We start from the raw sequence: 26121 nt of genomic DNA, 5'->3' as shown, positions 1-26121 counted from the left end.
TGCCCTCCTTAATCCTGTCACCTATTTATCCCATCCCCTCAAAAACCTCTCCTCTGGTAACCATCAGTTCTCTATAGTTAAGAGTCTGTTGGCTTGCCTCTTCTCTCTCTCTTTCTCTTTTTCATGCCTTTACTCATTTCTGTTTCTTAAACTCCACATGAGTGAAGTCATGTGACATTTGTCCTTCTCTGACATTTTGCTTAGCATAGTACTCTCTAGCCCTTTCCACGTCATTGCAAATGGCAAGATTTCATTCTTTTTGTATGATTGAATAGTATTCTGTGTGTGTACACACACATATTCTTTATTCATTCATCAGCTAGTGGACATTTAGGCTATTTCTATAATTTTACTATTGCAGACAGTGCTGGTATAAACATCAGGCTTATGTATCTCTTTGAATTAATAATTTTGTATTCTTTGTGTAAATACCTAGTAGTGCAATTGCTGGATCACAGGAGTTCTATTTTTAACTTTTTTTTTTTTTTTAAGATTTTATTTATTTATTTATTTGAGAGAGAAAGTGAAAGAACATAAGCAGGGGGAGCAATAGAGGGAGAGGGAGAAGCAGGTTCCCCACTGAGCAGGGAGCCCAATGTGGGACTCGATCCCAGGACCCTGGGATCATGACTTGAGCCAAAGGCAGATGCTTAACCATCTGAGCCACCCAGGCACCCCTATTTTTAACTTTTTGAGGAAACTTCATTCTATTTTCTGAAATGACTGCACCAGTTTGCATTCCCACCAACAGTGCAAGAAGGTTCTCCTTTCTCCATATCCTCTCCAAGGACTGTTTCTTTTTCTGTTGCTTTTAGCCATTCTGGGAGATTTGAAGTGATATCTCATTATAGTTTTGATATCCTTTTTTTATGATAAGTGATGTTGAAGCATATTATCAGGTTTCTGTTGGCTATCCGTATGTCTTCTTCTTTTTTTTTTTTAAGATTTTATTTATTTGACAGAGAGAGATCACGAGTAGGCAGAGAGGCAGGCAGAGAGAGAGAGAGGAGGAAGCAGGCTCCCGCTGAACAGAGAGCCCGATGCGGGACTCGATCCCAGGACCCCGAGATCATGACCTGAGCCGAAGGCAGCGGCTCAACCCACTGAGCCACCCAGGCGCCTCCATATGTCTTCTTTAGAAAAATGTCTATCCCATTCTTCCCATATTTTAAATTAAATTATTATTTCCGTGTGTGTTGAGTTTTATAGGTTCTTTATATATTTTGGATACTAACCCTTTATCAGATATGTCATTAGCAAATATCTTTTCCCATTCCGTAGGTTGTCTTTTATTTTGTTGATTGTTTTCTTCACTGGGTAGAAGCTTTTTATTTAGATGTAATTCCAATAGTTTATTTTTTATTTTGTTTCCCTTGCCTCGGGAAGCATATCTAGAAAGAAGTTGCTGTCTCTGCTCTCTTTAAGGATGTTTGTAGTTTCAGGTTTAACATTAAGGTCTTTAGTCCATTTTGGTTTTTTTTGTTTATTTTTCTTAAGGTTTCATTTATTTGTCAGAGAGATAGAGAGAGCACAAGCAAGGGGACAGGCAGGCATAGGGAGAAGCAGACTCCCAGATGAGCAAGGAGCCCAGTGTGGGGCTGGATCCCGGGACTCTGGGATCATGACCTGAGCCAAAGGCAGACGCTTTTGTTTTTTTTTTTTTAATGTTTAATTTATTTATTTGACAGAGAGAGATCACAAGTAGGCAGAGAGGCAGGCAGAGAGAGAGAAGGGGGAAGCAGGCTCCCCACTGAGCAGAGAGCCCGATATGGGGCTCGATCCCAGGACCCTGAGATCATGACCTGAGCTGAAGGCAGAGGCTTAACCCACTGAGCCACCCAGGCGCCCTTTTTTTTTGTCTTTTTTAAGATTTTAATTTATTTATTTGACAGAGAGAGCAAGCAAAAGCAGGGAGAGCAACAGGCAGAGGGAGAGGGTTCCCCGCTAAGCAGGGAGCCCAGTGTGGGGCTGGATCCCAGGACCCTGCGACCATGACCTAAGTCGAAGGCAGACACTTAACTGACTTAATCCATTTTGAATTCATTTTTGTGTATAGTGTTAGAAAGCGGTCCTGTCCAGTTTTCCCAATACCATTTGTTGAAGAGATGGTCTTTTTCCCATTGCATATTCTTTTCCTGCTTTGTTGAAGATTAACTGACTATACAATCATGAGATTATCTCTGGGTTTTCTATTCTGTTCCATTGATTTATGTGTCTGTTTTTGTGCCAGTACAATACTGTTTTGATTACTATGGCTTTGTAATATAACTTGAAGTCCTGAATTGTGATGCCTCCAGCTTTGCTTTGCTTTGCTTTGCTTCTTCTTTGATGTGCTTTGTCTATTGAGGGTCTTTTGTGGTTCCATACAAATTTTAGGATTGTTTCTTCTAGCTCTGTGAAAAACGCTTTTGGTGTTCTGATAGGGATTGCATTAAATGTATCAATTGCTTTGGGTAGTATAGACATTTTAGTATTTGTTCTTTCAAGGCATGAGCGTGAGCTGTCTTTCCATTTCTTTGTGTCATCTACAGTTTCTTCTATCAGTGTTTTAGAGTTTTGCAGAGTATGGGTCTTTCACCCCTTTGGTTAGGTTTATTCCTGGGTATTTTACTGGTTTTTGTGCAGTTGTAAATGGGATTGATCCCATAATTTCACTTTCTACTGCTTCATTATTGTTATATAGAAATTCAACAGATTTCTGTATGTTGATTTTGTACCTTGTGACTTTACTGAATTCATTGATCAGTTCTAGCAATTTTTGGTGGTGTCTTTTGCATTTTCTATTTATAGTATTGTGTTATCTGCAAATAGTGAAAGTTTGGCTTCCTTGCCGATTTGGATGCATTTTCTTTCTTTCTGTTGTCTGATTGCTGTGGCTAGGACTTCCAGTACCACATTGGATAAAAGTGGTGAGAGTGGACATCCCTTTCTTTTTCCTGACCATAGAAGAAAAGTTCTCAGTTTATCACCATTAAGGATGATTTTAGCTGTGGGTCTTTCATATATAACCTTTATAATGTTGAGGTATGTTCCCTCTAAAGCTACTTTGTTGAAGGTTTTTATTATGAATGGACATAAACTGTACTTTGTAAAATGCTTTTTCTGCCTCTATTAAAATAATCATATGTTTCTTATCCTTCCTTTTATTAATGTGATGTATCACTTTGACTTGCAAATATTGAGCCATCTTTAAGGCTTTTCTTGAATTTATCTTCTTAATACTGAAAAAAAATTTAACCAGGCGAATATCTAGGGTAAGAGCATTTCTGGCAGAAGATAGTGCAAATACAAAGTCCCTGAGGCAGAACTGAGCTTAGAAAATAGGAAAAAAAAAAAAAGAGAGAGAGACCTTGAGTCTAATAAAAGAGGGGATTCATAGGAAATGTGCCCAAAACCGTTGGAAACACCCAGGTCATTTAAGACTTTAAAGGAGTTTGAGTTTTATTCTAAATGAAGTAGGAGACCATTGAAGTATGTTAAAGAGGGTTTGACATGGTCCAGTTTATGTCTTTAAGGCTTATAGACCTAGAGTATATTTTGTAGGTTGAGCCTTTGGCATTCTCATGGACTAAATATTGGGGGTTAAGGAAATGGAGGGATCAAGAATGGCTTATTTGCTTTTGGCCTGAATAATTGATCCTGCTTAGTTCTAGGGATACTCCTATTTTGCTGTGGTGCTGTGCCTTGTGTAGCTCAGATTTCTGCAGTGGCCACCGTGGTGACCCCTACTTAGGTTCCAAGATTTCTAATTTACACTCAAATGCTCAGACAGTTATTTGGCATATCCAGGGTGTGTAAAATCAGAAGGACTTAGGAGCAGGGCGCCTGGGTGGCTCAGTGGGTTAAAGCCTCTGCTTTCAGCTCAGGTCATGATCCCAGAGTCCTGGGATTGAGCCCCACATCAGATTCTCCACTCAGCAGGGAGCCTGCTTTCCCCCCTCTCTCTCTGCCTGCCTCTCTGCCTACTTGTGATCTCTGTCTGTCAGATAATTAAATAAAATCTTTTAAGAAAAAAAAAAAGACAGACTTAGGAGCTTAGCAGTATGGTGTGCTGAAACTAGTCTTCTCCCACAAAGGTGTCATGTTTTTCAATTTATGAGACACCTGTATATTTTTAAGAAGTACATGTGTGAGGAGTACATTGTTAAGTCCACATAAGTGAGAAGATTCTGCCTTGGCTGTTTGCTCCAGTTTTTCAATCTTGTAGACCTATAAAAGCAAATCAGATATAGTCAGTGATCAAACAGGTAATATAAATTATTGAAATGGAACATAATACAGTGATTAAAGTAGGACAGTCTGAGGCACTCAACTTCATTGAAAATCAAAACAAATGCCATGCAGATAAATAAAAATATGGTAAACCATATTTATACCACAGGAAGCAATTTCTGATAGCACTCTACAATTTTTTTTTTTTTTTTTTCAGTTCTTGAGGTGGGAGGTGGGGGTGGAGTGGAAAGACAGAGAAGTGATGTCAGCTTTGTGGCTACATAAGATCTTTCATTTTAGTCGTTTCCCACAAACCCCCAACAATAAATACTTGGCATCCACATACAAACAAGAGTGTCTCTGTGGGAGCTATGGGATTTCCCACTGGACACCAACAGACCTGGAAAGAATCTTGCCCACCCATGCAACATATGATAGGCAGAGAGACCTTTTTCCTGTCTGTGGACACTGAAGTGATCCATGTATCAGCTCTTGACCAAAGTCTGGAGTCCCTGGAAAACACTAACTCAGACAGTCACCAACAAAGAAGAAAGCCTTTGTGAAAGTTTAGGTCACAGAGGATGTAGCTCACTTTTGGAGCAAACAAAAATGAATTTGTACATCCTGGAGTGGGTCATGGTTCCCACTTCAAATGTGAAGACCACACAAAATTCAAAGGAACACCAATAACCAAAGAAATAGGATACCACCACAGAATCATGATAATCTTCCAGTGACGAAACCCCCAAACATGGAGATCTACAACTTCTACTTAAGCATTCTGAATAGCTGTTATAAGGAAATTAATTGAACTACAAGAAAAACTCGAGAAAACACAGAAAGACAATTCAACAAAACCGTGAAAACAATGTATGAACAAAACAAGAAGTTTAACAATGAGATAAAAACTGTGAAAGGAATCAAATAGAAACTCTGGTACTGAAGAATGCAGGGAATTAAATGAAAAATGCCTCAGTAGCAGGCTTAGTTACGCAGAAAAGAAATCAGTGAGAACGAAGACAGGAATTTTAAAAATTATCCAGTCAGAGGAGCACACAGGAAAAAGAACGAAGATAGTCTACATGATTTAAATGATACCACCAGAAGGACCAATTTGTGAATGATTGTAGTTCCAGAAGGAAAAGAGAATGAGAAGGGGACAGAAAGCTTATGTAAAGAAATAAAAACAGAACTTCCCAAATTTGGGGAAAGATTTTGGATATCCAAGTTCATGAACCTTGCAAGTCACAAACAATCAACTTAAAGAAATCCTCTGCTGGGGTACTTGATGGCTCAGCCAGTTAAGCATTTGCTTTGGGCTCAGGTCATGTTCCCAGGGTCCTAGAATCAAGTTCCACATTGTAATCAAGTTCCAAATTAGTAATTTCTTGCTTGGGAGGGCATCTGCTTCTCCCTTTGCTGCTGCTGGCTTGCTCTCTCGCTCTCTGTCAAATAAATAAATAAAAGCTTTTTAAAAAAGAAAAAGAGGAAATCCTCTCCTTTCTATTCGACATAGTATAAAAATCCTAGCCTGAACAATTAGGCAAGAAATAGAAATTAAAGGCATCAGAATTGGAAAGGATGAAGTAAAATTGTCTTTATTTAAGATAACATAGTTTTAAAATATAGAAAATCATAAGGATGCCGGGGTGGCTCAGTCTGTTTAAGCATCTGCCTTTGGCTTAGGTCATGATCCCGGGATCCTGGGATCAAGTCCTAAACCAGGCTCTGCTCACTGGGGAGCCTCCTTCTCCCTCTGGCTATTGTTCTCACTGCTTGTGCTCTCTCTCTCTGACAAATAAATAAACAAAATCTTCAAAAAAAGAAAATCATAAAGACATTACCAAAAAATCATTAGATCTAACTTGTGAATTCAGTAAAGTAGCAAGATACAAAATTAACATATAAAAATTAGTTGCATTTCTTTCACTAACAGTGAGCTGTCTGAAAAAGAAACAATCATATTTGCAATAGCATCAAGACAATAAAATAGTTAATTAATCTAACCAAAGAGGTGAAAGATCTCTGTAGTATAAACTACCAGACATTGATCAAAGAAATTGAAGAAGATACAAATAAATGAAAAGATATCCTGTGTCATGGATTAGAAGAATTAATATTGTTAAATGTCCATGCTATCCAAAGCCATCTATACATGCAATGTAATCCCTACCAATGTTTTGATGGCATCTTTTACAGAAGTAGAAAAAGCAATCCTAAAATTTGTATGGAACCACAAAAGATCATGAATAGCCAAAGCAAACCTGAGAAAGAACACAGCTGGAAGTACCATATTCCCTGATTTCAAATGACATTACAAAACTATAGTAATCGAAACAGTATGGTATAGGCATACAAAAATATGTATATATCAGTGAAATGGAATTGAGAATCCATATTTAAACTTACACATATACAGTCAATTAATTTATGACAAAAGAGCCAAAAATACTCAGTGGGGAAAGCATAGTCTCTTAATAAAAGGTTTTAGGAGAACTGGTCACTGTCATGTACCATACACAAAAGTCATCTCAAAATAGATTAAAGACATAAACATAAGACTTGAAACCATAAAACTCCTAGAAGGAAAACAGGAGTAAGCTCCTTAACATTGGTCTTCAGGGTGATTTTTTTAATTTGACACCAAAGCTAAGAAAACAACAATCAGTGAGTGGGACTATATCAAACTTAAACGCTTCTATACAGCAGCACAAACCATAAATGAAATGAAGAGCAACCTATGGAATGAGAGAAAGTATTTGTAAATCATATATCTGATAAGGGGTTAATTTCAAAAGTATATAAAGAACTCATGCAATTAAATTGCAAAAGAATCTCCTAGATAATCCAATTAAAAATGAGCACCTGAGGTGCCTGGGTGGCTCTTTTAATTAAGCATCTGCCTTTGGCTCAGGTCATCATAATAGATCCTGGGAATAAGGCCCATGTCTGGCTCCCTGCTCAGCAGGGAATCTGCTTCTTCTCCCTCAGCTCCTCCCCAACCATCGCCCAACTCCTGCACTCGTTCCTGCCTGCTCACTCCCAAATAAAAATAAATAAAGTTTAAAAAAAAAAATGGGCACAGGACCCGAATAGGCATGGTTCCAAAGAAGATAATCCAAACAGCCAAGAGCTATATGAGAAGGTGCTCAACAAGACTAATCATCAGAGAAATGCACATCATGGCCATAAAATCCGAATCACCTCATGCCTGAGAGAATGGCTTTCATCAAAAGGACAATAAATAGCAAGTGGTGGGGAGGATGTGGAGCAAAGGAAAGTCTTGTACACTGTTAGTAGGAATGTAAATTGTCACAGTCACTATGGAAAACAGTTTGGAGTTCCTCAAAAAATTAAAAATAGAACCTACCATATGATCTAGCAACTTAATATCTGGGTATATATCTGGAAAAAAAATCACTATCAAAAAGATATTTGCACCTCCATGTTCATTGTAGCATTACTTACTATAGCCAAGACATGGAAACAGTCAATGTTTCCAACAGGTGAATAGATGAAGAACATATGGTAGATATATACAATGGAATATTATTCAGCCATAAAAAGTAAGGGAAGTCTGCTATTTGCAACAGCATAAATGGACCCTGAGAGCATTATACTAAGTCAGAGCAAGACAAATACTCTGCGATTTCACTTACATGTAGATTCTAAAAAATACCAAGTTCATAGAAAAGAGATAAAATATGTGGTTTCCAAAGATGGGGAATGGGGAAATTGGGTTGGATTAAGATGTTCAAAAGGTACAAACTTCCAGTTTTAAGATTAATAAGTACTGGGGGTGTACTGTGTACAACATGATGACTATAATGCTGTTAATTTTTTCTCTTTGTTAAAGAATGCTGATGTACTTAAATTCAATGATAAATATTTTAAGAGGAAATGAAAATCACTTGTAATCCTACCTAGAGCTAACTAATTCATCATTATATAACTGTTCAGGCCTCATGCTCTGTATCTTCAAGAAAAGAATTTTCCAATTTAACACTTAGCATTAAAAAATCTTTTAAAATCAACTAATGTTGATCTTTATCATTCTTTTTTTTAAGATTTTATTCATTTATTTGACAGAAAGAGATCACAAGTATGCAGAGAGGCAGGCAGAGAGAGAGAGAGAGAGGGAAGCAGGCTCCCTGCTGAGCAGAGAGCCCGATGTGGGACTCCATCCCAGGACCCTGAGATCATGACCTGAGCCGAAGGCAGTGGCTTAGCCCAGTGAGCCACCCAGGTGCCCCTTTATCATTATTTTCAATGCTAACATAATACTCTTATGAATGATATACCATAAATTATTTTTCTGGCCCCTTTTTTTTTAAGGATATCGTGTTTTCCATTTCCTATTATTTTAACCGTAAGTAGTATGTTGTCATTTTACTTTTGGGAAAGTGAAACATCTCTGTGTTTACTGTTATTCTGGAGGAACAAATAAATACATATTAGTTTAAAGCATTAGGTACTAACATTCCTATTTTCCCTTGAAATGCTATTCATTCTATACTATACAAAATATGTGAGAGAATTAGGAGATTGAATAAAGAACTGCAGAGACATAAACTAGATCCCAGAAATATACTTTATCAGGTAGAGAAATTTAGTTGTTTAACATATGAATCATTAAAACTAATTGAGTGTCTGCTATATATCAAACATTGCTCTGAAGCAGACTTTCATAGTCTTTATATTTATGTTTTAGCTTACAGTTGTCTTTTTAATTCAGGACTTTCTTTACAGAGATAAAAAAACACAAGGCATTAAATTTGCCATTTCAACAAATTTTAAATGTGCTGTTCCCCTAGTGTTATGTATTTTACAGTGCTATAAAACTGACCTTCAGATCTTTTTTACCTTGCATTAAACACCTCTTCTTTACCCCCTTCCCCTCTGCTCCTGGTAACTTGGTAGTACTTTCTGTTTCTATGAATCTGACTACTTTAGGTAAGTGTAAGTGGAATCATTCAGTATTTGTCTTTTTGTGATTAGCTTATATCTCTTAGCATGATGTCCTCAAGATTTATCCATGTTGTAGCATATAACAACTTCTTTTTTTTTTTAATAGGCCAGGAATGTGAAACTTTAAGATTAGCTCGGCATACTTTAGGTAATTCTGTTAACAAGTTTGTTTCTGAATCACAGAATGGATATTCAAAACTTTGAAAAAATATTTTTAAGAACTTCTTATATTTCACAAAATATTAAGCAGTTTGTGCCAATTACTGGTCTTTTGGAGAATTCATAGATGAAAGCCATGGAAAACAGGAAATCATAATATATTGTGATGAAAGATATAATGGAGATATGAACAGGGTTCAATGGGAGCTTGAAGAGTGGGAGTCGCCCAAATCTACCTGGAATTAAGGTAGACTAAGAGAAGAAAGCATTGGAAGTATTCTTTTTTTTTTTATTAATTATCTTTATTAACATATAATGTATTATTTGCCCCAGGGATACAGGCCTGTGAATCATCAGGCTTACACACTTCACAGCACTCACCATATCACATACCCTCTCCAATGTATATAACCCAGCCACCCTCTGCACACGGCCTGCCAGCAACCCTCAGTTTGTTTTGTGAGATTAAGAGTCTCTTATGGTTTGTCTCCCTCCCAATCCCATCTTGTTTCACTTTTTGCTTCCCTACCCCCCAAACCCCCCACTCTGCATCTCAAATTCCTCATATCAGGGAGATCATATGATAATTGTCTTTCTCTGATTGACTTATTTTGCTCAGCATAATACCCTCTAGTTCCGTCCACATTGTTGTAAATGGCAAGTTTTCATTTCTTTTGATGGCTGCATAGTATTCCATCGTTATGTATGTATGTGTGTATATATATATACCATATATTCTTTATCCATTCATCTGTTGATGGACATCTAGGTTTGGCTATTGTGGACATTGCTGCCATAAACATTTCGGTGCAGGTGCCCCTTCGGATAACTACATTTTTATCTTTAGTAGTGCAATTGCTGGGTCATAGGGTAGCTCTATTTTCAACTTTTTCAGGAACCTCCATGCTGTTTTCCAGAGTGGCTGCATCAGCTTGCATTCCCACCAACAGTGTAGGAGGGTTCCCCTTTCTCCGCATCCTCGCCAGCATCTGTTTCTTTAGTCATTCTCACTGGTGTGAGCTGGTATCTCATTGTGGTTTTGATTTGTATTTCCCTGATGCCGAGTGATGTGGAGCACTTTTGCATGTGTCTGTTGGCCATCTGGATATCTTCTTTGCAGAAATGTCTGTTCATGTCTTCTGCCCATTTCTTTTCTGGATTATTTTCCTCGTTCATAAACAAAACATGTGACTGTTGTGGTGCACCTGGGTGGCTCAGTGGGTTGGGCCTCTGCCTTCAGCTCAGGTCATGATTTCGGGATCCTGGGATCGAGCCACGCATCAGGCTCTCTGCTCAGTGAGGAGCCTGCTTCTCCCTCTCTCTCTCTGCCTGCCTCTCTGCCTACTTGCGATCTCTCTTTCTCTCTCTGTCAAATAAATAAATAAAATCCTTTTTAAAAAATAGCAACAACAACATGTGACTGTTGTGTTTATTTATCTGTTTGTTATTATATTCTTTTTATTTTTTTTTATTTTTTTTTTTTTTAAAGATTTTTATTTATTTATTTGACAGAGAGAAATCACAAGTAGATGGAGAGGCAGACAGAGAGAGAGAGGGAAGCAGGCTCTCCGCTGAGCAGAGAGCCCGATGCGGGACCCGATCCCAGGACTCTGAGATCATGACCCGAGCCGAAGGCAGCGGCTTAACCCACTGAGCCACCCAGGCGCCCTATTATATTCTTTTTAAACATTTAAACAATAGCAGAGGCACTTGGGCGACTCAGTCAGGGGAGTATCCACTTTGGGGGAGGGTCTTTTTTTCTTCTTTCTATTTTTCTTTTTCTTTTTCTTTTTCTATTTAAGAGCACCAATCCACTCTTGTGTTGTTTTCTTTGCTAATCATGCTCTTACTTTCAGGATGCAATAAATCCTGTCACCATCTCAGTGGGGAAAATAGGCTTTTAATAGACTTTAAATATAATATTTTCTTTGCATTGAGTCAAGAAGATACCAATTTCTCAGCAGGAGGAAAGACTCTGAAACTGCGTGATAATTTGTATTGTGAAACCCCTTTACGGTACATTTTGGTCATCGTGTTGTAACAAAGCAAACCGTCCTTAGGCACATGAATCTAGGGAGGTAAGACCCATGACTAAAGGATTCTTAACTAGATGTTAAAAGATATAGTTGGAGAGAAATATAAAACCCAGGGTTTAATTGGGTTTCTTCTTTGTATTTCTGTTCTCACAACCTGAACTCTAAGGAGAATTAGTATTTGTTAAGTGCCTTCCATGTGTCAGATTCACAGCTGTAATGAGGTATATTGTTTCTAAGTGCCTCAATCTTAACAACTACTTTGGGAAGTTTAAGAATTTGTACAACCATTTTATAGATAAGAAAAATGAAGTTCAGGAAGTCACTTAAGTTACACAGGTAGTAAATGGTAACATTGAAGTCCAAAACACATGTTCTTATTTCTGATAGTACAGCTCAAGTCAGGGGGTTTTATTTATCTGTTTGTTATTATATTCTTTTTAAACATTTAAACAATAGCAGAGGCACTTGGGCGACTCAGTCAGTTAAGCATCCAACTCTCGGTTTCGGCTCAGGTCGTGATCTTAGAGGCCTGGGATCAAGCTCGAGGTGAGACTCCATACTCAGCAGGGGGTCTTCTCAAAATTCTCTCTCTCCTCTTGCCTCTCCCCGCCACTCATGTGCATACTCTCTTTCTCTCTAAAATAAATAAATAAATCTTTAAAAAATTGAATCAATAGCAGAAGTAGAAAGAATAAAGCAGGAACAAAAAAGGCTCAAAAGTTAAGTGCTTAGGAAATAATCATTATATGAAGTGAGTATTGATTCCTGTCATATTTCTATGCACATATAAAAAAGGGAAAATGAAGAAATAATAGAATCATAACAGCATGCCATTTTGGGGTTTTTTTTTTTAAGATTTTTAAAAATTTACTTGACAGAGCACAAGTAAGCAGAGAGGCAGACAGAGAGGGAGAGGCAAAGCAGGTTCCCCACTGAGCAGAGAGCCCAATGTGGGGCTTGATCCCAGGACCCTGAGATCATGACCTGAGCCAAAAGGCAGAAGCTTAACCCACTGAGCCACCCAGGTGCCCCACAACATGCCATTTTGAATGAAAACTGAATTTCATTTTACTTGATTGTAACAGAATGAACAAATGGAATTTCAAATATTTCTTTACTGCACACGAGAATTTCTACGACTTCCTCTCAAGGAAAAAAAAAGATCGAGACTAGGGTCATGTTTTTCAGTAATAATCAGTGTTAATTCATCCCATGCTCCAAAAAATTAGGAAATTTACACTTCTCACCAATATTTAAGTATATTTCCCTCATTCAGCTTCACTGAGGTTTGTATCATTTACATTTTATTATAACTGTAATTCCCAAATTTACTTTATCTAGGTTCTACATTTGAAGTCAGTGGTAATTACTTTCTTTCCTGAATTCTTTTGTTGTTGTTGTTGTTTATTGAATGTCATCTTTTAAAATAATTTTTAAATTTTTTTTAAGATTTTACTTATTTGAGAGAGAGAGCACCCTTGAGGTTGAGTTGGGGGGTGGGGCAGAGGGAGAGGGAGAAGCTGACTTCCTGATGAGCAGGGAGCCCAACACAGGGCTCCATCCCAGAACCCTGTGATCATGACCTGTTCCAAAGGCAGCTGCCTAACCAACTGAGCCACCCAGGTGCCCCATGAATTTTATCTTTAATTGGCTGTTTCAGGAAATATTTATGGATATTGAATTATTTTCTTTATTTTTTGTTGTTGTTTGTTTTTACATGTCTGATGTTTATTTTGCCATTATACTTAAAGAACTATTTAGCTGGTTATAAAATTCTTGGATATATTTCTTCTAATGTGGAGTGGGTGAATATTCTCTGATACCTTTCCTTACCCCTACCTTATCTGAAACCTGGTTGCTTCCTCCTTCTAGACAATAATGTAGCATTGAAATGACTTTGCTCTGCTTTTCTATAGTCTGAGGAGGTGAGGAGAAGGGACAGTATTCAGCTAGGACCATGCACAGTCTTTGTTGTACCACCTCCTGGGCTCAGTTTTTTGGTGCTCTGTAATTTGATAAAATATCACATGTTCATCCTGCTAGGCGTGAGTAGGATTCAGATCATTTGTGAAATTCTTTAGTGATTCCCAGATAATGACCTAACCTGGTCATTTTCTTGCCTATATTGAGGCTTCTGTAGGTAAATATTTCTCCTGATTGTCTTTTTGTAAGCTGTCAATTCAGCTTTCAGTCTTATTTTCTCCAAGTTCGGGGTTATTACTTGGAATCCTCACCTTTTGTCACCTCATTTCTAACTTTGTTACTGTTTCTGGCCTTAGAACACATTTAAGAACTTTTCCCTTCCCCACCAGCATTTTTCTTTCATTTCCTTAGATGTGGCTTAAAATAAGGTTGTGTCTTCTGTCTTGTTTGGTTCCTGCAAGTGAATATTTTCAGGCTTTTACAGTGTTTTATTTATTTCTTCTAATAGAGAAGACATTCTGAAATCTGTCACCTTTAGGCAAACTTATCTTATTTAATATTAAACGCAATATATGTGATTTCATTTAATGTGGAATCTAAAGAAAAATGAATAAACAAATAGGAACAGACTCATAAATACAGAGAACAAACTGATGATTGCCAGGGTCGGTGGGGAGAAGGGCAAATTAAGTAAAGAAGATTAAGAGGTACAAACTTCCCATTATAAAATAAATCATGGAGGTGAAAAGTCCAGCATAGAAAATCCATTCGACAGTATTGCAACTACATTGTATGGTGACAGATGGTAACTACACTTATCTTATTGAGCATTGAGTAGTGTATAGAATTGTCAAAATCAGTATGTTGTACAACTGAAGCTAATATAACATAGTATGTCAAATACACTTTAATAATAAAATTTTTTAAATCATTTATTTATTTATTTTTTTGACAGAGAGAGAGAAAGATCACAAGTAGTCAGAGGTAGGCAGAGATAGAGGCTGAGCAGAGAGCTCGATGCGGGGCTCGATCCCAGACCCTGAGATCATGACCTGAGCCGAAGGCAGAGGCTTTAACCCACTGAGCCACCCAGGTGCCCCAATAAAAATATTTTTAAAAGAGAATTTAAGGGGCGCCTGGGTGGCTCAGGTCATGATCCCAGAGTCCTGGAATCGATCCCCTCATTGGGCTCCCTGCTCCTCAGGGAGTCTGCTTCCCCCTTTCTGTCTCTGCCTTCCTCTCTGCCTACTTGTGATCTCTGTCTGTCAAATAAATAAAATCTTAAAAAAATAATAATAATAATAACAATAAATAAATAAATAGAGAATTTATGCAGGGTATTGCAACAGATGTGGGCCAAGAGCAACCTCATCTTGTTACCTTTAGCAGACTCTGTGCTGTGTTACCTGAGTTTTCTGAACAAATATCACTTCCTTGTGTTCCATGTTCGGGAGGGATTGGGAAACATTGATCTAAACTACAGGACCTGAAATCCTCATGGTTTCTTCTTTTAACAACAAAATTTTTTTTGTTTTGGGTATGGATTACCTAGGAAACATTCTCTGTATCTCTATAGACCATTACTTTCCTAGGCATAAAAAGTTTTGATTTGTTACTAGAGTAATTAAAAATAGCAGATTAAAATTATAATTACAATTCTTGTTTTTTAAAGTTGTGTATTTTTATTGAAAAATAATTGATATGCAGTATTACATTGGCTTCAGATGTACAATATAGTGATTGAATAGTTGTATACATTATCAAATGGTCACCACACTAAGTCCTTACCGTATATTACTACACATCGCTGTTACAGTATTGTTGCCTGAATGTGTACATTACATCTCTGTATCTTACTCATTTTAAAACTAGGATATTGTACGTCTTAATTTCCTCTTCCTAGTTCATCTACCACGTACCTGCCTCTGCAACCATCAGTTGTTCTCTGTATTTATGAATTTGTTCTTGTTGGTTTGTTAATTTGCTTTTCAGATTCCATGTGTAAGTAAAGCCAATATGGTATTTGTTCTCTGTCTGATTTGTTCCACTTACCATAGTACCCAATAGTCCATCTATGTTGTTACAAATGGCAAGATTTCTTTTCTTTTTTTGTTTAATGGCTGAGTAATATCACATTGTGTACATTTCCTTTAGCATTCATTTATTCATTGATACTTGCGTTGCTTCCGTATCATAACTATTGTAAATAATGCTGTGAGGAATATAGGAGTGCATGCTTCTTTTTGAATTAGTTTTTCATTTTCTTTGGATAAATACCTGAGAGTGGAATTGCTGGATCATATGGTAGTTCTATTTTTAATTTGGGGGTGGGATCTCCATTGATGTTATCTTTTTTTAAAGATTTTATGTATTTCTTTTGAGAGAGAGAGCATGAGTGGAGAGAGGGGCAGAGAAAGAGGCAAAGGGAGTCTTAAGCAGACTCTGTGCTGAGCATGGAGCCCAGTATGAGCCTAAGATCATGACATGAGCCAAAACCATGAGTCGGACACTTAACCAACTGGGCCACGCAGGTATGCCCATTACTATTTTCCATAATGGCTACACCAGATTTACATTTCCCCTAACAATCCATGGGGGCTCCCTTTTCTCTACATCCTCACCAACACTTGATATTTCTAGTTTTTTTGATAATAGCAATTCAGACAGGTGTGAGGTGATACCTTACTGTGATTTTGATTTGCATTTTCCTGATGGTTAGTGATGTTGAGCATCTTTTCTTTGCCCTTTTTTTTTTTTTTTTTGCTCATGTCCATTTTTAATCAGATTTTTAAAAATTTAGTTTCATGAGTTCTCTATATATTTTGGATGCTAATTCTTGAGAGCTTGTTTGGAGGTTCTAGCAGGGGAGTGCAGCTACTCGTATACCCTTGACCAAAGAACGGTCCTCTCCTCTATCGGGGAAGGTCGTCCTCTTCGACCGAGCACGCAGCTTCGGGAGGGACGCACATGGAGCGGTGAGGGAGGAAGGGGACACCCGCCTAGCCAGCCAGATCAGCCGAATCAACCCTGGCGATCAATGGGGTGACAGATGTCGCAGCCAGATCGCCCTCACATCCATGGATGCTAATTCTTTATCAGTAAAATTACATATTTTAAGTATCCATGTACTCTGGTTATATTAAAATTTTAATACAAGTGTTCATTCAATAAATGTTTATTGAATACCAATTTTAGATACTAAAGAGGGATCTGTGAACAAATATATTAATGCGTGATCAAGATAAAAAATGGAAGTGTATACATAAAGCCATGTATATTGCACATATATTGACTACAACTCAAGTTGTGCTAGGCAGTTGGCCATATATAAAAGTAGCACAGAATTCTGACAGTGGCCAAATTATCTGAGACATAAAGGGAATTGGTGAGCGGGAATGGCTTTGAGGAGGTTGTGATATCAAAGAAGCGGGACAGCAGTTGATAAGATGTGAATTTTAAGTAATTAATAATATTAAAGCATAAATTAAAATTGTGGGAGAGAGAACACCATAATCATAGCTCATATACCATGCTAAGGATTTTAGCCTTTATCCTATATTTCCACCTAACAAGTTATCCCAGATTTAGTCACCTAAAACAAAAATTACTGTCTCAGCTTCCGACAATCAGAAATTTGGGAACCCTTTAGCTGTGTGCTTCCGACCCCAGACCTCTTATGAGATTGTAGTTAAGATGTCAGCTCAGGCTGCAGCCATCTGAAGCTTGACTGTTGGGTTCAAGAGCCATGACCTGGATAACTAACTCACATAGCTGTCAAGAAGAGTCCTCGATTTTTCATTGGCTATTTGCAGGAGCCTTTACTTCCTCACAGAATGGGCTTCTCTGTAGGCTGCTCATAGCATGGCAGCTAGCTTCCCATAGAATGATTCCAGGGTGAGAGGACACTGAGGAGAGAAGCCACAATATTTTTTATCACGTGATTTTGGAAGTAATTTACATCACTTCAGCCATCTTATCTTATATAGGTCACACAGATCACCACCAGTATGATATAAAATGAATTTATAAATCCTATGAATACCAGGTTATGGGGAACCAGTGGGGTCCTATCATGGAAGCAGTAAAGAGCTATTAAACATTTTAAATGTAGAAGTGACATTTATATTTGCATTTCAGATATATGATTCTGCGGTGGAAAATCAAGTGTAGAGACAAAATTAAATCATGAAAACACTAGTAATCTCAAGTTTTTGAGGCCCTGAAATAAAGCAGCACTTAGGAGGTGTAAGAATTTTTGAGAAACACTTTAAAAAGACATAATTTATTGGTTGCTGATTGGATATGGTGAATTAGGAAGTAGAGGAGTTAAGGATGCCTTTAGGTGTCTGGGTTGAGAAACTAAGCGGATGTTGATGTGGTCCACTGAGATGCAGGACAGGAAAGTAGATCTATCCAATAGACAGTTGGATATCTGTAAGTTTGAAGTCCAAACAGAAGGGAATGAACAATAGAATAAAATGAGAAGAGGGCCTATAGTAGTATATCGCTAGGGAATTCAACACATGCATGAGGGGGAAATGATCCTGCAAAGGAGATGAAGAAGAATTGTTAGGAGCTAGATAGTAAACCAGCAAAGTGTGATTTTATGGAAGCCAAGAGAGAATGCAGTGTTGAGAAAATAAGGAAGGATAGCTAACCTATAAGCATTAGAATGCAAAGCTCAGTGAAGCTCTGAAGTATAGTTTCAAAAGCCTAAACTAAATGGTTTAATTTAGTTGGTATGGTGACGCTAACCTCAGTGTGAAAACAAAATGTAATTTTTTCCAGGATAGAAGTGTTAGGATCTAATGATCCCCCCTCCATAATACACACACACATACATGTGTGCACATGTGCATCTACCCTCCCACACACACAGAGCCCACACGACTTTATAAGACAAAATTAGCTGCTTCTCCACCCCTCCCACATCTTACTATGGTGGCCAATAAAAAAGGAGTCAGCACACTTTTTTCCATAAAGAGCCGGATAGAAAAGATGTTAGGTTTTGTGGGTCATATGGTCTCTTTTAAAACTACTCAGCTTATGAACTACTCAGCTGTGTCATTGTAGTAGAAAAGCAGTCCTAGATAGTATGTAAATAAATACATGTGGCTGTGTAACAATACAGCTTTATTTACAGAAACAAGTGGGACAGCAGTTTTACTCCTAGGTGCATAGGCAAAATAATTGAAAGCGGGAACTCAGATACTTGTACACCATTGTTCATAGCAACATTATTTACAACAGCCAAAAGGTGGAAGCAACCTAAGTATTCATCAACACATAAGTGGATAAACAAAAACAATGGAATATTATTCAGCCTTGAAAAGAAATGAAATTCTGGCTTGTGCTACCACGTGGATGAACCTTGAAATCATTATGATGAGTGAAAGAAGCTGGACACAGAAGGACAAATATTACATGGATCCACTTATCTGAGGTAGATAGAATAGGCCAAATTCCTATAGACAGAAAGTAGACTACAGGTTACACCAGCTGGGCAAATGGGGAATGGGGAGTTATTGTTTCATGGGTACAAAGTTTCTATATGAAAGTATGAACAAGTTCTAAAAATGGATTACGGTTTTTACTTATGTACTGTGATGTACTTAATGTACTGTGATGTACTTAATGTGACTGAATCATGCACTTAATGGTTAAAATGGTAAATTTTATGTATATTTTACTACAGTTAACAACAGCAACAACAATAACGATGAAATAGACAGCAGGGTAAATTTGGCTCCTGGGTTATAGTTTACCAGTGTCTGGACTAGAAACTCTTGAGTACAGAGACTGTTTCTTTCAACTTAAATCCATACCATCTAACACAGCTGCTTTATTAAAGATGTGCAGAAGCTCAGCATAGCCAAATGAAATTAAAAATTTGAATCGTTCTCTATTTACTTGTATATTTATTTTCATAGTCTGGTTAATGTTTATTTAGTACTTGGTTTGACTTTTTATTGCAAATTGAACACATTTATGATGTCTAAAGATCACAGGGGGAAAAAGAAAATACATTTTTGTCATTACACATTAAATGACTTTTATATTCATACAGTTTTGAAAAATATCAGTTCTAATGAGCTCATCTTATACACAAAATGTTTATGTTTTCTCTTTGCACATGTAAATAACAGCCTTAGATTTTGCACAGTAACTGGCTTATTTTCATGGTAGAATCTGGGAAAACAAGGCTTCATGTCGGTCTATAGAAATCACTAATACTGGAAAAAACATCAAAGGGTTTTTTGTAGAAGAAACCTGTACTTTTTTCACATTACATCATTTACATTTCTTCAGGGCTATTTACAAATATTTATTAATGTTCATTTTTTTAATATAGGTTCCTCTTTACAAGGAAGGAAATTGAGAGGGTAAAGCTTGGTAAACTTCAAAGGGAACCATAGTTCTTAATGGCAGGAAGAATCTTCATCTTTCAGTTAAGAACCTTAGTCAGCTATGGCCCAACTCAAAAAATTGACAACCTTCCTTTCATTTCTAGGCGAATCACTGATTGATTGACCCTAACAGAGTAAGTAGATATTATCAGTTAGCCTCTGTAGTATGTAAGAAACAGTATGTTGTGACATTTGTTTACTATAGATAGATGGTTTTGGAGGTTTTTTTCCTTTTTGGGTTTTTTGTTGTATGGGGGTTTTTAGCTTGTTTGTTTGTTTGTTTGTTTGTTAGACTGGGGGTCAGAATCAAGTGAGGATATTTTTTAGTTCATTGTATAAGTAGAATTGAGTCAAGACTCTTGGCTGTTTTCAAGTGTATCCTCTTGAATAGCCACTGAAATACTAGGATATATTTTAGTGCCAGTACTAGTGTCAAATTTTAGTTTTTCAAACTGTGCTTCACTTACTAATCAGTTTAAAATGCGCCCAAAACAAAATCAACTACCTTGAAGGGGAAAGTTGAAATAATATAGTAGTTTCTTTGTAGAGAAATTCTGTACAATTGAAACATGTCTATTTTGATGGTCCTTAAGCTTTATTTCCTATACAATACTAAATAAATTTTGTGATTGGTAGCAATTTTCACATTAGCCCAGGAAGTATTCTTTTACTGTCAGGTTTAGGATTGAAGGCTTCTCTAGAAAAGAGCATTTTTTTTTTTTCTTAATGCCAGTTTTTCATATGTCTCTCCAATTTGTTTAATTCTCTAGAGCGTGATCCATTTTAAAGCTTATCTGCAGTGTTTACAGGCTGCAAAGGCTTGTGGCATTTCCTTTAAAAAACAACCCACAACCAGTGTAAATGATTTGCCAGACACTTCTTCATGATTTGGGTGTCTTTTCTAGTAAGATGCAGATGCAAGAAGGGAGCCAGAGGTTATTAAGAAGAAACATACCTGTCCCTCTTGTTTACAGAAGCTTTCATATTTATTAATTAAAGAACTTGTGTTACTGAATTCTTTTTAGGAAACTTGTTGGATTGTACAGTCAATGATTAAGTATCAACTCTTACAGAAAAAAGGTATAATGTCTTAAAACATAATATGACAAGATTTACAAAAACCTATGTCCGTTGAGATTTATGAGCAATCAATCCCATTGTCCTCAATATATAGTTTGTTTATAGTTGCTGAGAAGTCCCATAGTCATTTTTTTCTTTTTGATTCACTGAAAAGCTTTTCCCTTGATAGGTTTATGATTCAATTATTATAGTTTTCCTTGATCTCCAGTTACCATGCTCAAAATATTTGAACACCTCATGTATATGTACAGTTCGGTCACTTTAATGACTTGGGAAATTGTAAAGCGGCTAAGGAGTCAGACTCCATATTTTCTCTTGGCCTGTTTCTTATTGCAAAGGAATGTAGTAAAGCACTGCAGCTTTTTGTCTATTGGCTCCATGTGCCCAAAACCTATTCAGTCAAGTACGTCTTTATTGATAAAAGTAAATTTGCCTCCATTATATCCAGACCTGGGGGTCATGGGCTCCATGGGTGCTCCTTTTTATCAGGACATGGGGGTCAGTTCTGTGGTCATCATAATAGAGAGTCCCAATACTTTTTCTCCAGGCTTTCTTCAAGAAGAAGTATAAAATAATATTGGGGCGCCTGGGTGGCTCGGTGGGTTGAGCCGCTGCCTTCGGCTCAGGTCATGATCTCAGGGTCCTGGGATCGAGTCTCGCATTGGGCTCTCTGCTCAACAGGGAGCCTGCTTCCTCCTCTCTCTCTGCCTGCCTCTCTGCCTGCTTGTCATCTCTCTCTCTCTGTCAAATAAATAAATAAATAAAATCTTTAAAAAAAAAAAAAAAAAAAATAATATTAATATGTGATGGGCCTTTGGTTTGGAGACTTTAGTAAATGCATAAAGTGATATTGATCATCTAGCTTAAAAACTGGTGTCTTGGCTTAAAAGTAGTTCTTTTTGATAACCAGGAATGTGGTTTTGTTTGTTTCAGTGGCTTTAAGCATTTTATCAAAAAGTTGAGGACATAAAAAGATAACTTGATGATTATACTTAGATCCTAATGTAAAAACCCCGTAAGAATTCACCAAACATTGGGGCACCTGGGTGGCTCAGTGGGTTAAAACCTCTGCCTTCGGCTCAGGTCATGATCCCAGGGCCCAGGGATCGAGCCCCATGTCAGCCTCTCTGCTCAGTTGGGAGCCTGCTTCCTCCTCTCTCTCTCTGCCTGTCTCGTGGCCTACTTGTAATCTCTGCCTGTCAAATAAATAAATAAAATCTTAAAAAAAAAATTCAACAAACATAATTTTGACAGCTGGTTAGATTTCCAGTTTTCCTTAACAACGGTATGGAACTATTGCCAGTCCTGATTTAAAGTATATATGATACCTACAAAAATCGCACTGATTGCAGTATTAGGTCTCCAAGTCCAAAGAATGCCCTGATGACTGTCTCCAGGACTGCTCTAACTGGTACTCCTTATTAAGTTATCAAGAGGGAAGCCCAGGTTCATAGTCATTTGCTTTTTTTAATTTTACACACCAAAAGGTGCTTTTCTTGGTTTATGAGTTTTAAAGACTGGGAGATTTGACACAGGGAATATTATTTTTTTGAGTGGGTAAATGAAGTTCAGGAAAAGCAGTGAACAAAGGAGGTTTAAAAAAAGGATGGGATGCATTTAAATTTATTCTGTAGTTCTGTTACCATAATAATTCACTCAAAAGGGATTCATTTTGAATTTAGTATTTAGTGTTAAAGGGAACAGAGCTAGGGCAAGTGCGGGCCGGCACTAAGTAACAATGGTGGATTGAGACCTATTGTATTTTTTAAGTGATTCCAGGGCTGTCCAGGTGTCCTGATTTAAAGGCTGCTTCTTGGGGCGCCTGGGTGGCTCAGTGGTTTGGGCTGCTGCCTTCGGCTCAGGTCATGATCTCAGGGTCCTGGGATCGAGCCCCGCATCGGGCTCTCTGCTCCGCAGGAAGCCTGCTTCCATCTTTCTCTCTCTCTCTCTCTGCCTGCCTCTCTGCCTACTTCTGATCTCTGTCTGTCAAATAAATAAATAAAATCTTTAAAAAAAAAAAAAATAAAGGCTGCTTCTTGAGTCAGGAAATTGTATCTTGTTCTGAGGTTTACTGTAATAAAGTGCATAGTCCTAGGGGATGGTACTGCTGGCCTCATGAATCACTTTACAGGCTAGCTGTACTGACCTAAGCCCCATGATTTATTTGTGTCATAATAGTAGGAATGGCAAATATGTAAGGCGCACATGGTTTCTGGGATGGTTCCTTAACAGGAAAACTGCCATAAATCCATAAAGTGAGATAGGGCAAAGCCAGCCACAGCTCACATCATGTCCAAGAGATCTCTTCCTATTTTATAGGATATATAGTTTTAGCATGGGTAGGTTTAACATTCTTCTTGGAATGAGTCCATGGGCTTTTTGTGTGCTATGTTTTAGGCTACCCAGTCTTAGTTTCATTACTTACATCATCTTTTGTATCTAAGCTTGTGATTGACAGCATTGCAATAAGATTAGAATTTTACCTTGTGTCTGAACTTCATTTGATTCCCAGCATTAATAAAGAGATTCTCTTAAAATTGCACTTAGGATGTAAGCTAGTCTTAGGCTAGTCAAATATTGAGCCAAAATGGTCAAGATAATAATTAATTTTTTATTTAAATCTGAATGAAATAATCTGTTATTTTAATTAAGCTTTTTATTTTGAGATAATTTTAGATTTTATAGATTCACAGGTAGTTGTGAAAAATAATAGAAGATCCCATTGTACTCTTCAGGCAGTTTTCCCAGTGGTAACATCTGCCAAAACCAAGATATGATATTGTATACAGTAGCACAACCAGAATATGGACATTGATATGGTCAAGATACAGAACATTTCTGTCACCACAGAGACTGCTTTTTATAGTCACACCCACTTCCCCTCTCATCCCACCTTCCTTATCTCATGGTAGCCACTGATCTGTTCTCCATTTTTTAATTTAGTCACTTTAAGAATGTTCTATAAATGGAATCATACAGTATGTAATCTTTTCAGATTATTTTTCACTCTACACAGTTATCTGGAGATTAATCCAGATTGTTGCATTTATCGGTAGTTTGTTCCTTTTTATTACTGAGTGATGGTCCATGGTCTGCATATACTACAGCTTGTTTAACCAGTCCCCTGTAGAAGGACATTGGAATTGTTTCCAGTTTTTGTCTATTATGGAAAAATCCTGCTATAAGCATTGGTGCATAGTTTTTTTTGTAACTTAAGTTTCTACTTTTCTGGAATCAGTTGTACAGTTGTTAGACCATGTTGTAGTTGTCTATTTAATATGTTAAGAAACTAAATGGGGGCCCAGTCAGTTAAGGGTCCAACTCTCGGTTTCCGCTCAGGTCATGGTCTCATGGGTCATGAGATTTAGCCCTGCCTCAGCTCTGCACTCAACAGGGAATCTGCTTGAAGATTCTGTCCCTCTGTCCCTCCTCCAACTCACACTCTCTCGTACCCTCTCTCTCTGGAATAAATACATAAATCTTAAAAAGAAAAAAGAAACTGCCAAACTGCTTTCCAGATTGGTGGCACCATATTACATTCTTACAGTGTAAGAATGATCCTATCTTTCCATATTTTTGCTAGCATTTGGTATTGTCTGTTTTTATTCTAGCAGTTCTGATAATTGTATAATGGTATCCCATTGTAGGTTGTTTTTGTTTTTGTTTTAGATTTTATTTATTTATTTATTTATTTGACAGAGGGTAGGCAGAGAGGCAGGCAGAGAGAGAGGAAGGGAAGCAGGCTCCCTGCTGAGCAGAGAGCCTGATGCGGGGCTTGATCCCAGGACCCTGGGATCACAACCTGAGCCGAAGGCAGAGGCTTTTAACCCACTGAGCCACCCAGGTGCCCCTCTCATTGTGGTTTTTATTTTGCATTTCTCTGAGGGAGAATGATATTGACTATCTTTTCATATGCTTGTTTGTCACCTATATATTCTTTTCAGTGAAATGTCTCTTCATGTTTTCTTTCCATTTTCTAATTAGAATGTTTATTGTTGAGTTTTGAGAATTCTTTATTCTGAATACCAGTCTTTTGTCAGACATATGGTTTGCAGGTATTTTCCTTCAGTCTGTGTGTTACCTTTTCATCCTCTAAACAGACTTATAACTGTGACTTTAGTAATTCAGTGTATCTTTTAAATTAATTTTATTTTTTAGAGCAGTTTTAGGTTAATAGCAGAATCAGATGGAAATTACAGAGTCCCCAGGCTCTGCAATCCCCATATATACACAATCTCCCCCATATATACGCAGTTTCTCCCACTATCAACGATGGGTACCAGGGTGGTATATTTATTACAGTCAATGAACCTACATTGTCATTGTTACCCAAAGTCCATAGTTTATATCAGAGTTCACCCATAGTTTTGTACATTCTTTATATTTTGAAAACTGTATAATGTCATGTACCAGCCACTGTAGTATCATATAGAAGTTTCACTGCCCTAAAAATCCTCTGTGCTCATTTGTCTCTTCCTCTCCCTAACCCCTGGAAACTGCCTATCTTTTTATTGTCTCCATAATTTTGTCTTTTCCAAAATGTTATATAGCTGGAATTTTATTCAGTGTAGCCTCTTCAAAATCACTCTTTCACTTAGTAATATGTATTTGAGTTTCTTTTACATCTTGGCTTCTGATGCTCATTTCTTTTTAGTGCCACACAATTTTCCATTGTCTTGATGTAACACAGTTTATCCACTCACCTACTGAAGGATCTCTTGATTGTTTCCAAATTTTGGCAGTTACGAGTAAGGCTGCTATAAACTTCCCTGTCCAGGTTTCTTGATGTAAGTTTTGTGTGAGCATAAGTATTCAGTTCATTTGGGTAAATGCTGAGGAGTCTGATTGCTGGATTATATGGTAAGAGGAAGAGTTAGTTTTTTGAGCAGAAACTGCCAAACTATCTCACAAAATGGCTATATACTTTTGCATTCCCACCAGTGGTGATGAGAGTTGTTTATTCTCATCAGCATGTAATATTGTCTGTGTTTGGATTTTGGCCATTCTATTAAGTGTGTACTGATACCTTATTGTAGTTTTAATTTGCAGTTCTCTAATGACATCCAATGTTCAACTTTTCTTTGTATGTATCTTCTTTGTGAGATGTCCAGGTCTTTTGCCCATCTTTAAAATCAGGTTATTCATTTTATTAGTGGTGAGTTTTGAGTTTTTTTAATATTCTGGATAACAGTCCTTTATCATTTGTATCTTTTGCATATGTTTTCTCCCATTTTTTAAGGCTTCTCTTCTCAGTCTTTTGATATCTGAAAAAAAATTTTTTTTAAAGATCTTATTTCTTTATTTATTTGTCAGAGAGAGAGATCACAAGTAGGCAG

General features: G+C 37.3%; 1 protein-coding gene across 14 annotated transcripts in view; it reads left to right on the top strand.

Moving 5' to 3' along the window:
- Positions 1–26121, top strand: part of ERC1 (ELKS/RAB6-interacting/CAST family member 1) — a 558216-nt gene that overhangs the window by 359872 nt on the left and 172223 nt on the right. Inside the window, exon 16 of one of the 14 annotated variants that reach the window (XM_059184423.1) lies at positions 19810–19839. The exons of the other annotated variants lie outside the window; for them this stretch is intronic. Within the exon in view, the coding sequence (XP_059040406.1) occupies positions 19810–19825 (16 nt within the window). The 3' untranslated portion in view covers positions 19826–19839. The remainder of the gene's footprint in view (positions 1–19809; positions 19840–26121) is intronic. 14 annotated transcript variants of the gene reach the window in all.

Source organism: Mustela lutreola, chromosome 8 (genome assembly GCF_030435805.1).
Source record: "Mustela lutreola isolate mMusLut2 chromosome 8, mMusLut2.pri, whole genome shotgun sequence".
In the NCBI taxonomy this organism is placed as follows: Eukaryota; Metazoa; Chordata; class Mammalia; order Carnivora; family Mustelidae; genus Mustela; species Mustela lutreola.
Note: the sequence above shows the minus strand (reverse complement) of the source record. Positions and strands in the feature narration are given on the sequence as shown.